The 12,500-nt window shown below is 41.6% G+C and overlaps 2 protein-coding genes across 4 annotated transcripts in view; one reads left to right on the top strand and one right to left on the bottom strand.

The window, feature by feature from the left end:
• The window catches only part of LOC138026347 (kelch-like protein 17), a 6,097-nt gene extending 5,965 nt beyond the window's left edge, over window positions 1–132 (top strand). The window contains exon 2 of the mRNA XM_068873661.1: window positions 1–132. This exon is cut by the window's left edge and continues 4,485 nt beyond it. The gene's annotated coding sequence lies outside the window, so the exon portion shown is untranslated.
• Window positions 133–1,890: 1,758 nt separating this feature from the next.
• Window positions 1,891–12,500, bottom strand: part of LOC138026346 (uncharacterized) — a 41,118-nt gene continuing 30,508 nt past the window's right edge. For 2 of the 3 annotated variants that reach the window (XM_068873658.1, XM_068873660.1), the window contains 9 exons: window positions 10,358–10,428; window positions 9,397–10,114; window positions 8,401–8,885; window positions 7,174–7,259; window positions 5,586–5,697; window positions 4,568–4,619; window positions 3,901–3,956; window positions 3,326–3,362; window positions 1,891–2,782 (listed from right to left, as the gene is read on the bottom strand). In XM_068873658.1, the coding sequence (XP_068729759.1) occupies window positions 2,658–2,782; window positions 3,326–3,362; window positions 3,901–3,956; window positions 4,568–4,619; window positions 5,586–5,697; window positions 7,174–7,259; window positions 8,401–8,885; window positions 9,397–10,114; window positions 10,358–10,428 (1,742 nt within the window). In that variant the 3' untranslated portion in view covers window positions 1,891–2,657. The remainder of the gene's footprint in view (window positions 2,783–3,325; window positions 3,363–3,900; window positions 3,957–4,567; window positions 4,620–5,585; window positions 5,698–7,173; window positions 7,260–8,400; window positions 8,886–9,396; window positions 10,115–10,357; window positions 10,429–12,500) is intronic. The other variant, XM_068873659.1, reaches the window with a different exon arrangement.

Genomic DNA, 12,500 nt, shown 5'->3' with positions numbered 1-12,500 from the left:
TCGCTCAGAATAAGCCAATGAGAGCACGAGTCTAGCTGTTCGATTTTTTTCATCGACTGTGCCGTTAAAGCTCCGCACGGCCAGCAAGGAGCAGACGAGTTCAAGATGATGTCGTCATCGATTGTCGTTCCCATGTCGAAGTATTCCCTATTCACTGAAAGTCTCGACCTTGTATCGGCAAGTTCAATGTTTCTGTTTTCTTGTTTACTACTGGCATTTCTATTACTATTATTAAAGTGAGGGTCACTTCACAGCAGCAGCCACATGCACTCACTGACTGTTTTTCAATTTTAATGACAACTTAAGTTATATACATAGCTAAGTTTTTAAATTAAACAGGCTCATCGTTTATTTATAAATTAGTTTTAAATTATTTATTTATAAATTAGTTTCTTTTACATTTTGAGCCATCTTGGGCCCTGCTAATCTGTTTCCAATGAAGATGCAGGATTCCATTTTTAACATAAACGGTTTTTTTTCCAAAATAACATGCATTGATTCATCATCCTTATTAAACATTTTTGTGACAAGAAAAATGTAGTCCCACGTATAGGAAATTGACAAGCAGTGGAACAAATAAATAAATAAATAATAAAGGAATAAATAAGTCTCGTTCAGTATGAAAGTTAACTTGAGCACTAAAATAAATGCCAAATTGATGATGGTCTTGAACACGAATTTCAGTTTTTTGAAGTTATGTATAACTTTATCCGAGATATTGGTCCAGGCCAGATTGTACCAGTTGTTGAAATACACGCGAAGCCTTTGCTGACAGCTTTGGTACGTTCACAGCTGGGCTTAACTGTAGAACACCATGCCACTCCGGAACACTTCCATTCTCGTCACCAGAGCCTCGGATCTTAGGTCTGCGCATGACCCGCAACTCTGGGAAACTCTATGTAGAAGAACATGCGCCGTAGCGTTCTTATAGTCAAAACTTGGATATTTGAACCTTAGGGCGCCTGCTCACTCCTCGTGCTAACATGAATGCACCAATCACTGACGCTTTTGATTGGTATTCACGAAAACCAATGAGAAGACACTTTGCTTCAGGGTTCCCCAGAGTTCTTTTCTCCCTCAGTCATGCGCAAAAGAGAAGAGCTCTGGGGTCGAGATTGGTACACTTCAAAAAAAAATTGCTGCTATGTGATTTCAGACGTAAATGTAACCGACTCCATTGGATAAAGTTATCGCACCTTCAAATTACTTGACCTTGCGTTCGCAAACTGAAAGCCATGACGCCCTTGTTCAACTTTGCAGGCAAGGAATGGGAGATTTAACTCGATTTTTTTAAATGGAAAATCAATCCATCCATCCAATCCACTCGTCAAAAAACAATTCATGTCAAAGTACAAAGATTAATGGCTCCTTCAAATTCTTGAGGCCTTTAAACACCAAGAACAAAGCCATTACAGTTGGTGTGAAGAAAAATAATGCAGATTTCTTATTTTGTGAATAATCGTTCTATTGGGAATAGCCGTCTGAAGATGGTCGCTTCTAATTTGTACTTAATTCAAAGCCCCGTCTACATGAGAAATTTTCATATGGTAATTTTATGTGGCAAATACATTTGATCGTGTAGATAGCACAACAAATAATTTTTGACAATTATTTGCATTGCAATGTAGTCTAACGTGGATGCGAGGCAATTTCGGGTTAAAACTACAAAATAGCCCGAAATTGCCTCACATACATGCTAGATTACATTGTAATGCAAATGAGAAAAACTAACCGTGAAAAGGGCTATTCGCAGTTAAGCGGGTCAGCAATGCCTTTGGACAGCAAATACAAAGCAGAAACAAGGCGAGGTTGCCTGGTCGAATTCCAGTGGCGCTCACTAAGAGACGGAAATTTGCCACACTTACGTGACGAATCGTATACACGAGCAACTTTTCGTATTTGACTACTTTTATTTGTTTCATAAAAGCTAACACGCCAGCTTTTCGGCAAACACACGTGTCACATAAAAATTGGCCAAATTTCCTTGTCTACACAAGCAAATAACAATTGTCACATCAAAATTTCTCGTGTAGACAGGGCTTTTAATGACTCCGTTTTCGATTGAAGCGATTAAATTCAGCATCGAAGCAAACCGAGAGAGATATTTGACGTCTCTCTACACCTCTTAAAATTCGATCGCGGGCTACAGAATTACGACTTCTTCCAGGAGTTTCCGTGTTTCAACCGAACGCGGTTTAAAAGCGTTGCATTGGAAACATTTAACCACCAATTACTAAACCAGTTGCAGTCGCAAATGTATCAACTACAACTTTCAACCAACAGAGCAGAATCTTAATTTCCTACTGCGATTCAATCGAATTTTTTTTTTTTATACCTAAAGATTCTGACGTATTGTTATTCCTAAGTTAGGTAACGATAACAAATACCCTGACTCAAACCAACAATTACTTCACATTAATCAAGCCTACTTTTTAAAATCTAAATGCCATTTTAAGCGCAATTCAACAAAAATCGTAACTGAAACTAAGGAAAGCTAGTATGCGCAGTAAAACCTATACAAATGGCGTCGAACGTTTGTTCGATACCGCTCGGTTCCTAGTTCCTAGTTCAATATTCACTACAATGCATCTACTTGCCCTATGCATTCGTTTCTGTGCTGTACAAGTTTAAAGCATTCGACACTTCGTAAAATACAATCAAGGAGTGTCCTCGTCTTCTTCGTCTGATTCTGCGGTAGGGACTGGAAACTGGTTCCTATGCTCCACCGCCCAAGAATTGCGGCGAGCCTTCAGTTTGAATTCTCGCCATTTTTGCCCTGAAACTAAAAGGTACCAATTTGGTTCGTAGGCATAAAAAATGATATCGAGTTCTTGAAACACGAAGGCTTATTTAGGCATAAAAAATGATATCGAGTTCTTGAAACACGAAGGCTTATTTACAAGGGGAAGATTTTTGCTTTCAAACAAGGTGCGCGACAAAGTTAAACCAGCTGAACACTGCGACACAAATCGTGTGGTTTTAATTAGGTCAGCGAGATCTTTACAGCAGATGTACCCCACAAAATGGAACTGCCTAACCTAAAAATTACCAGAACCTACAGTTTGAGTGGAATGAGTGGAATGGAATATTGAAAATGCACGCGCACCACGGTTTAAGTGAAACCGAACGTTTCCAGACATACCACTTTCCAGAAAAACCCCTATTTATCCCACAGACCGAATCACAAAATCGTTGCCATTTTAGAGAAGAGTCTGACAGCAAAGCCCAGCGGTAACTTCAAATGATACAAACTGAAAACAAAAACAAACAAACAAACCAGAAAAATAAAGAAGAAGATATTGATTTGAAAATCAGCTTTCCTTACCGAGGCTAGATGTTTCCGTCATGGACAATTTTCTCTGCTGGATTGAAGAAGAAGTGAACGATTTAAAACCACATTCATCGATTTCTAAAAGTACTCAGTAAGTTCGCGCGTGATGAGACTTGACAATAACAAATACAACAAAAAGGCTTAAAATAAACAGAATTGTGTGCGGTTTGGTCTGTAGGCTGCATTATGTTGTCGTAGCAGTAGCAGTAGCAGTAGCAGTAGTAGTATATATAAAGCCACTCCAACGTGTCTATAAGAGACAACTGCTTAAATTGTCCAGATATGCATGCTTTCAGCTGTCTTTAACAGACAATCCAATTAAAAAATTCAGCTATCTAACTCCAAGAAACAATTTTTATAAACCATCCAGATAAGTGCGAGGGTCTGCGGTGCTCCTCCCTTTTCAATAACTTGAAGTTGCTTGGCAAGTTGAGAGACAGTCGAAGGGGTATCGAAAAAAGTCTTGGCCATGGCGATTAGGGAAATTGTTCCGTCCAAAGAGGGTAGACTCAGCACTCTTAGCAAGACGCCTCAATGCAGGCTACGAAGGCTACACCCGCAAATCTTACCTGTTTGGGCTCTTTCTGCGCGGCTGCACACATGATGGACAGGGCTTGTTCCATAGCTGAAATAGGAAAACACTCATTACCATCCGTGCTAACTTACAAGATAACCTAACGATTTAATGGTGCATTTTTGATTTACTTGCTCATATCTGAAAAGCCTTTTTCCAGATAAGTGTGACGTAAATGCTATTACTGCTCACCCCTTCCCACTAAACAGTGTTGCGGTGACACGGCTGTGTTATTTGCACTTCTCTCTGAACAACATTGCGTTGGGTGGTGAAGGGGAAGGGGTTTTTTATCTTTGGCCTCTTTTGAAGTGATTGCACCATCCATACCAAGGGTAAATTCACTCGTGAGTGAGGAGTCCCTCCCTTCATGTTTCCAGACATATCAGTCTCGAACCCTTCTCTGCTATGTAGGTCCTAAACGACCAACAAAGGTCATCCCTTTAGCGCGTTTAAGGCCGTCCTCTTGGATGTGTCCGGCTTTTTGGAGTCCAATCTGTCTTCTTGGAGATCAATCTGTCTTTTCTCATTCTGCCCTCAAAGGGTAAAGAATGTCATGGTTTGCTGCTGCGATCGAACCACTAGAGATCCGTTTCCTTGTCAAACGTTCAATATCAAGTTGCTAAGTGCTTGGCGAGGCAAGAAGAAAGAAATTGTATACTCACTGCGAAGACGAAGTTCAACTTTGCGTAAATTTCGAAATATTCCAGCGATCTCCTGTAAGAGACAAAGGAAAAAAATTGATTTGCCCAACCGAATTCAATCGAACGTGAAAATTTCTCGAACTACACTCATGTCCCAGCTAAGAAGAACATGAGCCCGAAGCATTTAAATAAGCTTTTGCTTTAAAGTGCACCTATCCTCAAAGTATTTCTTTTGAAAAAGTTAAATGTCCAGCATATATTTTACGTTTGCATCTCAAGATTTTACATAGGCAAAATAAGGTACGAGAGAGTGACAAAGCTGGCATTCATTTGTCCGATGGCCGAGCTAGTGAGAGGTCTGGGTCTATTCCTTCAATGACGTCAAGAAATAATTTACATCGCTAAAGTTCTTTCAAAACTATAATTGCAAAGTATATGACGTCATCGAAAGAATAGGCCCATGCCTCTGGCTTCCTCGGCCATGGGACAAACGATTGACAGTATCTTTCTCTTACAAACTTTATGGTGCACATTGAAAAGTAAAATCTAGGGAAGAAAAGGTAAATACATGTTCGATATTCAACTTTTGCTAAAGTAAATAATTTGAGGTTACTTGCACTTTAAGCTCTGGCTGATGTCTTGACGTGGTTCGTCCCACAGGGAGCGAGTAATTGGCCGAAGCGGAAAACACCTTAATACTCTTTCTTTGTCCACCCAAGTTTTGAATAAGTATTGTTTTTGTTTTCTCTTGGGAGCAATCTAAGTCCCAAGAGAAACAGGAAACAATGCTTATTCAAAATATGGGTGGACACACAAAGAGTATTATGGTATTTTCTGCTTTGGCCAATACTGAAACTAATGACCATGGAACCCTTTGGTCACTCTCCTTTGGTAATCAAGTACTTTTTGCAAATCCTTGTTGCAGTCTTTTAAAGGGTTGCGGTATTGATCTTACGACAACATTGCATGGAGGGGAAGGACGAATGAAATGAAATGGAAAGGGAAGTTTACATAAAATGCATAATGTTCTTTAACATACCGTATGTGAACTTTTCCAATCCGGGATAGCACTCGGGGATTCCTCTTTACTGTCCGAATCGGTTCGTGATCTTGCGGTCTCATTTAATTCCTCGCTCCCGTCGTACAAAGTCCTTGAAACAACGCAAACGTTTTTCAATCAGTCGAAACACGCCGGCAAGCAAAAGAACAGTCGCCCTGCTCTTTTCAACGCAAGGCATCTTCCGCGTGACAATGTTATTCGCCCCAGAAGGCAATAGCTAACTTAATGTTGTACCCAATTCAAACTCTATGGGAATAAAACGTTTTGTTCCAAGTATTTCCATATCATTTAAATGTGGATGCTACATTATCATGCAAATACAATACGCAAAGAATCTTAACATCGGGAGATTTGAAATGGGTACAACATGAGTTAGCCGACTTGGTCTATCAAGCCTTCAAATATTGGACCAAAAATTTTTACTGGAAAATTTGCCTCGTGCACGGGCGAGGAAAATATACTGGGTAGCGGTCTCTCGTATTTTTCTCGCAAGAATAGGATAGTTTGGTATTTTCGGCGCATAAAAGAACAGAGTCGACGTTCACTGAGATAACCTGCATCATCATCATCATATCTTTGTTTATCCTCGGAGTTCAGAGTAGCTTGGTGTTGCTTATATCTCCGAGAATTTACCCTCCCAGCTGTGATATAATAGAAGAAAGGAAAACCACAACAACGGGAACTTCATGCCCTCCCCTTTGCGAACAGTGCGTGGTTCTTTTACGTTCCTCATGATTATGAACATGGAAGATATTTGTGAGACGGGGCCTACGGTTTCTAGTCCTTATCCGAGAAGACTTAAAAGTCTAACCATTTGCGGGTGTAATTACAAAGGCAGAACTTTCTGCTCACTTATTTAAAGACCCTGAGTGTTGGTCCAGGAGATTTTGATCCCGTGACCTCCCGCAATTCGGTCTTTGTTAAAAGAAATTCTTTCGCTTAAACTCGACTTTCATAACATGTCCAGTCGCTTCCACGAGTGCCTTTCGATAGTCTCTTTCAAAAAACTCATTAATAATTCAAGAGAGAAACAACCAATCACGTGACCGATAAAATGTCACGTGCATGACCTTTAAAAACTGACAAAACACTCCTCATAAGAATTCTTTATGTTAAGCATGCTAATAAGTCATGGCTTGTTCTTTTTCAGTGTATGCTAATGTTTTCCTGTTACAATTTGATTCTTTGTTCGGACTCCAGAGTGACACGCTTTTTGTGGAAATGTTTTTGAAGCCGTTCAATAAACTCGCAGCTAGTGTTTTAGCGGGTCTAAAACCACTCGGCTTTCGTCTCACGCTTTAAAACCCGATAAAACACTCCTGCTCGTTTGTTAAAGAGTACTTGAACAGAACAGAACAGAACAGCACATGCTCTCATAGATTGCAAGCGATAACTTTAACTTCAGATTCAGACAAGCCGTCCGCTGTAGTCATGCGCGGTAGGCAACAGGCCGAGGAGAGGACTGTGGAGAGATAATAGAAAATATTCTCTCTCCTTTTCTCCGCTCGACTGGTTGGCAACGCGGGTAGACCCAGTCTATCTATCTTTGGTCGTAACTACCGCATACTTGACTTTGGATAGCACAGATTCCGAAGCCAGCCGCAACTCCACGGAGAAAGCATGGATTGAAGAGAGCATGAGATCTTCCACGGGCTGAAAAAGAGCATGTACACGAAGTTTTTAAAACAAATTCTCCGGCGCGTTTTAAATAATTTATCGATAACATAAACAGAGGCCTAGCCATTTATGTGGCACAACAACAGAGCACAATTGAATTAATTTCAAAGAAACGGAGTAACGCTAACGAAGGGCTAACGCTTGAAACATCAGCTCAAAAATCTTTCATGGGGTGGTTAATTAGCCTTTGACAACTCGTTTGATAAAACTTCACTTTTAAGGCCCGGGGGTAACCGGCTTTAACATTTGCTTCAACATCCTTTCGGTTTTGTTGAACAGAGATGTGGAAACCGTCTGTCTTTTTTGTAACGGATGGCCAAGCTGGAAATGGTTGAATTTGAAAAGAGTTAGGCAAAATTCTTGCTCTCGCCCGTTCTCGAGAAGACATGTTCATAACTTAGGATGGGAAACGCTTCGTGAACACGAGAAAGGATTTCTGAGAAGTAGTGGCCGGACAACAGCAAAACTCTTGTGGTCCAGCCCCTTTGAACACGACTTAGCGCTACTACATTAACCTGCAGAACAGGTGCATTTAGGTAAAACGCGATGAATTACGCCACTTTAAATGAAAAAAAAAAAAAACTAAAAGAGCGCTTGGGCGAACTAAGAAATTGTTTAAGGGGAGAGGTCGGTGGGTGCAAAAAATAGAGTGGGGAGGAGAAGAAGGGGAAGGGAGGGGGAAATTACGCCTTTTCCCCGGCCCCTTTCCCAGCTCCCCTATTCTCCCCCTGCTGCGCTTCCAATATGGCGGCGGCTATCAGCGTTGATAAAAAAAACACACCCGTTTACTCATATAAAAATGCAATTCTCAAGAATACAAAAATTCTACTTCCGGTTGTCGTCCATCGCTCAAAGTTTCCATAACTCCTTAGTCCTCGAGTAGCCAAAAGCGTGACGCTTTCTTTCGTTTTATTCCCAAATAAATATTTCTTCAACTAGCATTTGTTACCTTTATTACTGCCTTTTCTGTCCGACTACTTGGGTGATACTAAAACAATTAGACCCTTCGCCCTGAAGGGCCACGGGTCAATAGCCCATTCGGCCCTTGCGGGCTACGGGTCTAATTGTTAACTACTATTACGCACGCTATACAACGGCAATAAAGTAACACACGTACCTTATCTGTTACACCCCACTGTCTCCGACTTTGTGAAGGCGATACTCCAAGCTTAAAATCAAACGTTTTCTTCGCAATTGAATTTGGAGTTAACGGAGGAGAAGGAGAAGCAGGCGGAGGCGCAGAAACGGCTGACTCCGGGGACATTGATCTCCCCTCCCCTGTTGAGCAGCGTGAACCCCCGGACATGTCATCTGGGGAATCGTTTGGTGGTTCGAAAGGATGGTCCGGTTCAGGGGGCGTGTATGGCGGAGAGTCGAGAACAGGGGCGAAAGGTATGAGCTTGCTGTGCAAACTTATTCCTTCATTATTAGTAGATTCAAGTTTAATTTCCTCAAGTTCTTTAGAAGGAGATGAAATTGATTTGTTTTCGTCGATGACGCTTTTGCACTCGATGAGGTTTTCTCTACTCGAGGCTTTTTTAACCAAAACTTGTGTAGAAGAATCCTCAGGAGAAGATACTGAAGTGTCCCCTTTTCCTTCATCTGAAAGAGAAGAGAAAAACACCGGTCAGACGGTCTAAGTACAAAGTCCATCGCAGTCTCTTGGGCTTCTACAATTGCATTTGTACTCTGTCATAAAAGAACTTATTTGAAAAGCTGGTTTAAGCCTTACAACATAACAGGTAGCACTTCGGTAGGCCGACGGCGAAGTCGTATAAAATCCCCATTCATGGCTTTTTATACTGAACATTAGTTTACTTCAAAGAAGAACAACTTACGCGCTTGAATGAATGAAGAGCCCTTACTCAGTGACCGCGAGCGAGTGTACCATTCAATGGATGACCGAGTCGTACAACAAAAAGAGTTGAGAATTGTTCCTTTACTACAACCCCAGAGGGCTGAGGAAAAATGGGTAATACGTGTGACAAATGAGACTAAAATAAAGGAAAAGGTCCGTTCAAAATATCAATAATTGGAAGAATATATAAACGAAGAAATATGAAAACAAGAGGAAGAAGTAGTAAATGGACCAACTGCTGGACGATAGTCTTACCGAGGACAAACGTCAAATTGACTGCGTTATCTCGTTTCATCTGAAGTGACTTTGGCAGAGTATGGACTGGGCTTGAATCAAAAAGCTCATCGACCTCCCGCTGAGTGACGTCATCGTCGAGAACACACGGTACACCAGTCTCCCCGTAGTTGTCATCGCCCGAGGAGGACTTAATCGAGATCCTTGTACTTGGTGTCCATACCCTTGCCGCCGACGCATCGTTCGTGGCAACTCCACCTCCGTTTCCGGTGGAATTTGACGATGTGTTTTTCGCAGTTTTGGATTTCAATGTAATCGCTGAAGTTCTGCTTTTAACACCGCTGTTCTTAACGGCTTCTCTGCTGTTGTGCGCTCGCAGTATGGCCGTCTTATTAGGACGGGGAACTGTGAGAGGCCGCTTTCCTTCTTTCTCTGGGATCAACTGAACCCCTCTCCGTTCAGATTCATCGTTTTTCCCTCGCGCGTCCTTCGTTTGCCTCGTTCCTGATGTGTCACTGGATTCAACATCACTATCATCAGATGTACTGCTCACCAGTCCCCTCCTGCGAGTAACCTCAGTTGTTTTTCTTTCCACGTCATTCCCAGATCCCATTGGATACGAGCGTCTGTGCATGGCCACAGAGATGGTTTTGCTTCGCGCTACTCGCGAGGAAGCGGTGGTCTTTGGAGTGGACGACATCGAGGCAGGTGAAAGACTCTGGCTTCGCGTGACACTCGACTGCAAAATAAAGGATAATCAGCATAAGCTTGTACCCTCTGATACGACAATTCTGACAACTTTTAAAGTTTTTAAGTTTTCGTCCTTCCCGCTGTCGTCAGCTCAGTCCTCTTTCTGCTGCAAGTGCTAACTTGGTAAACGTAAGCGACATAAAAGGAAATTAACTGGAACAGATGAAACCCAAGTCGTGAGCTGCGCGTTTTCGCGACAAAAGGTGATCTTTATTGGCGCACTTTATCTCACCGGATTGGTTCTCGATGGAGCCGTCCTCGGTCTGGAAGACGTATCAGTCTTGACGAGCTTGGACTTGGTTTCTGAAAATAAAGCAAAATTGAAGTTCAGAAAGAAAATCTAACAAGCCCGAAAGTCCAAAACAACCATAAACACAGTAACAATAACAATCTTTAAGCCCAGAACTAAATCTCGGGTATCTGAGATGAGCAAACTTCACCCTCGAGGTATCGTAAGACCATTTAACCATTTGCGAGTGCACTTGGTCTCTACGTCCCGCAGCGAGTTCCATACCGAGATGACGACTTGAAGTCGTATCGTGTTTACATGGAAGGCGCACTTGGCGTTGATTAAAATAAAATACATGTGTGAATCGGAGAGGGAACCGGGGTGAACTCGCGCCGGTACGACAAAAGTCACCCCGTATCATGTAAACCCCAACCACTTGACCTGATTTTCCGAACTTGTCTCGCGGGAATTAATTCATTATTATGCAAAGAACGTGTTTCTTTTTTTTCGGTTAAAAATACATAGCAGCTGATCATGGAAGTGAAAAAACTAGCCCTTGAGCAATAACAAAGGCGACGCCTTCCTTTTTTCTACTAGCGGCACAAGCGTAGGCACAAACAATCAACGCCAACTCAGTGGCGTTTTGATCACCAGTACCTTCAAAAGTACGTTTGTTGCTCTTGCTTGCCTGCCTTGGGAAAACAAGTCACGAGAGAACATCTTAAACACGAAGACGCACTATAGAGCGTTCTCACATGACGTCACGGCGGCAATGTTCGTGTTCCAAAACAATGGAACGGTTGGCGGTAATCCAATATGGCTGCTGGTCACGTGAGTGAAAACGTTCCATAAAAGGCTTGGTGCCTCAGGCACATGCAAATGATCTATTAATCAACGGTGGACGCAATAGGCCACTTTCGATATATTAAAATTCAGTCTAAAACAAAAGACATCATCTCGAGGCTCTGGGGAATAAATATAAGGATTTGTATGAGTTTATTCCCCAGAGCCTCGAGATGATGCCTTTTGTTTTGGACTGAATTTTAATATATCGAAATTGGTCTATTGAGCTTTGTGATAATTTATGCAATAGAAAAGCCCCTGGCAATGTGTCCGTAATATGTCATAAAACGTTATCTTTCGCTCTTTTTTTTAAATTCCCAGTTCCTTTTTCTCGCGCTAGAAATATGCATTAGGGCTCCTGTCTCTGTGTTTCTGTTTGTTGATCACCATCTTGGATAATTAATCAGTCAGGCATGAATGAATTCGAACAAAAGCACTGCGTGAAGCCACCCCCTTTATAGTGCGTCTTCGAGTCTAAAATACGACTTGGAATCACCATAATCAATTCGCTTCCATTCCAAGTTGCTCAGCACGTTAAATGAAAGGTGTGGATATTTGGAAAGATCATTGACAATTTTTTCGTTGGATACAAAGTTCTCTACAAAAACGTAACTTGGGTCACATCACGTCGCAAATGAAGTAATAAAAACAAAATCTAGAGTAAATTTTTCATGCACACTTAATTCGGCTATCCTTGGTGTTTAGTTTGTTCAGACAAGATACAATGGAAAAAACCCCGAAGTACTCTCCAAAATTTCAACTAATTTTATGCCCATTGGCGACCACTGACAAACCACTTCTTTCGCCCACTGAAACTCCGTTAAATTTACAACACACTACCCGGTAATTCAAAACCAGACGTGAACTTGTCTTATACTATATTAATGAATTCGGAGCAAATGTGACCCACTAACAACTTCAGTCCTTCCAAAGCTCTACAACAATGATTACAAACTTGTAATACAAAACTAAAGGCGGTCGTACGATAGTGGCTCAGAGGTGGAAATAAAGACATAAAATAACGAGAAAAGTCAAAAGAACGCATATACGGCTTGATGACTCGTCCATCGAATTAAAAGACAAAGAATGAGAACGATATTTACTTTGGTGTCTTGACGGCTCGGTGGCTCGTTTATTGACTGACGAGCCATCGAGATGCTAAAAATGTGCATTCGGCGAACAGCAGACGAACCACTTTGTCAAGTATGCTAGGAAACGAGGCCCAGTATCCTATAGTTAAGCTCAGTTTTACAAGTAAAAATGGTTCCAGAAGGGCAAAGGTTTACAACTGCGAAATTCAACA

Source organism: Montipora capricornis, chromosome 12 (genome assembly GCF_036669925.1).
Source record: "Montipora capricornis isolate CH-2021 chromosome 12, ASM3666992v2, whole genome shotgun sequence".
Lineage (NCBI taxonomy): Eukaryota > Metazoa > Cnidaria > Anthozoa > Scleractinia > Acroporidae > Montipora > Montipora capricornis.
This window is presented reverse-complemented; position numbering and strand designations above follow the sequence as displayed.